The 2,233-nt window shown below is 46.1% G+C and overlaps 1 protein-coding gene across 1 annotated transcript, besides 2 other annotated features; it reads left to right on the plus strand.

Moving 5' to 3' along the window:
- Positions 1-115: 115 nt before the first annotated feature.
- TraAM80_08813 (group II trans-sialidase superfamily) lies at positions 116-448 on the plus strand (the record flags this gene model as incomplete). The annotated part of the gene is made up of 1 exon (XM_029385539.1): positions 116-448. One exon carries the CDS (start codon positions 116-118, stop codon positions 446-448), a length of 333 nt encoding a protein of 110 aa, XP_029234608.1.
- Positions 449-1,216: 768 nt separating this feature from the next.
- Positions 1,217-1,270: a microsatellite.
- Positions 1,271-2,133: 863 nt separating this feature from the next.
- Positions 2,134-2,233: a microsatellite.

A 2,233-nucleotide genomic window follows, 5' to 3' on the forward strand; every position in this document is an offset into this window, starting at 1 on the left:
GCAGGTGACAATTCCGATATGTCCGAACAACGTGCAGTTGACAGCTCCGATATGTCCGAACAACGTGCAGTTGACAGCTCCGATATGTCCGAACAACGTGCAGTTGAGAGTTCCGATGCAGCCAAGCAACGTGCAGTTAACAGCTCCGATATGTCCGAACAACGTGCAGTTGACAGCTCCGATGCATTCGAAGCAACGTGCAGTTGACAGTTCCGATGCAGCCGAGCAACGTGCAGTTGACAGTTCCGATTCAGCCGAGCAACGTGCAGTTAACAGATCCAATGGTTTTGTGAAACGTGGAGTTAACAGCTCCGATTCAGCTAAGCATCGTGCATGTGATGGCGCACATGTATCCGAGCAACGTACAGGTGACAGTTCCATGCGGGCGGATGTGCCTCGGCTGCTTCTGCTGCTATTGGGTCTATGGGGCTTTGCGGCCCTGTGCTGAGTGGACCTCGGTGGAGGGGAGTTTATGCTTCTACTGAGAGCTTCTCTCTCTCTACACTCATTCTTTAAACTAAATAAAGTCTCATGTAGACATACATTTTTTTTTTAAAAAAATTGTGACGCAGGACTTTTTTTTTATTTGGCACTTAAGTTGTGCTATTCCTTCAGCGCATTCCTCATGTTTTTTAATCCCTACCTTTTTGTTTATATTGTTCTTCTCTAGGAATTAAGCGAGTCCATTTACTTTTTGTGTGTGTTTTTTTATTCGCTATATTGTTGGTTTACTGTTTTATGGATGTGTTATTTTGTTTTTTTTACTTTTTTTGAATTATTCTCGGCGAAGGCGTTGATCCTGCGTGTTTGTCTGGCAGGGGGAGATGCTTCATTGGGTCTCTGCACTGCGGTTACCACGGGAGGGACTGGGGCTCTTTTTTTTACGTCCTGGTTTTTGGTGGGGGCGGACGTGTACAACGGTGCCGGATGACGCGCAGGCCATAGAATGAGTTTGATAAGAGACGCGGAATAAAAAAAAATAACCGCTTTTCTTGGGCGGCTCCGGACGCTCTCGGCATTGTGTGTCCGCCGATGGGAGAAGGAAGGATGAAAGAAATGAGAGCCACAGCAACGCACTCCAGGTTCCTGTGAAAGTTAAATGGTGTCTGTTCACCGGGGTATCTCGGTGGTTTAACCTAATATGTTTTTTTTTATATATGCGGCCAAAAAAATGAAGTTTTTTTTTTAAGGATGGTACGGGGGCCTTTCACGATAATGTTTTTGTTTTTGTTTTGTGAAATTTGTTTTAGGAGTACATTTTTTTTTTTGTGAAAACGTCTTGAGGAGTGAATTTTTTGTTTGTGAAAACTATTTTAGGAGTAATTTTTTTTTTTTGTTTTTGGTAAATCATATTTCTTGTGTGTTGCCACTGCGTGGGCTGCGGTGCCATTTTGAGTTTTAGTTATCTAGTTTTTCTATCTTTGCGTACTGCATCTCTTCTGTGTGTGTATCTGCGTCCTCACACGCTTTGATCCTCTTTCTTCTCTCTTTCAATTTTTGTATCTGCAGGCACACACACATACACGATATATATTTACTACAGTGCACGTGGAGGATGCTTTCGTAGTTGTTGCTGGCAGTGCTGACTGTGGCCGCTGCTGCTTTTTCTGGCTATGAAGAGGCCGAGACAACGACAAAGGAATAGTGTGCGCTGTGACTCATTCTTCCTTTCCTTGCGAAGACAGTGCGCTGCGTGTGGGAGTGTTGCTCTGAGTGGCGTCGTGTCTTGCGCACGGTGTGCAATGGCGCAGTGGTGTGGATGCCGCGCTTTTCGATGACTGTTAGCCCACTTCCCGTTTGTGTGTGTGTGGCGGTGTGGTTGTTCGCGTTGGGTGTCTTGCGTTGGTTGCGGGGCTTTGCGGTTATTTCTTGCGGCTGGCGGAGGTAAGCTGGCGTTGATCGCTGCTCTTCTTCATTGTGGCTGAGTTGTCTGTGTTTTGTGGGGGGTTGGTTTCTCTTCATCTGCAAAATGACGATGCGGCAACCTTAACTGTCTGCAATAACACTGCTCGGCCTTTTTTCGTCGTGGACACTTATGTAACTGTGCAGTAAAGTGAGTTTTGGTTTGTGGAACTGTTTTATGGAGCGTTCGGCCAATGCAAACCCTGAATAGCATTTTGGGCCCCAATGCGCGGGTTAGGGTTAGGGTTAGTGTTAGGGTTAGGGTTAGGGTTAGGGTTAGGGTTAGGGTTAGGGTTAGGGTTAGGGTTAGGGTTAGGGTTAGGGTTAGGGT

The sequence above is a fragment of the Trypanosoma rangeli genome (genome assembly GCF_003719475.1).
Source record: "Trypanosoma rangeli strain AM80 chromosome Unknown Tra_15.4_contig_00466, whole genome shotgun sequence".
NCBI classification, from domain to species: domain Eukaryota; phylum Euglenozoa; class Kinetoplastea; order Trypanosomatida; family Trypanosomatidae; genus Trypanosoma; species Trypanosoma rangeli.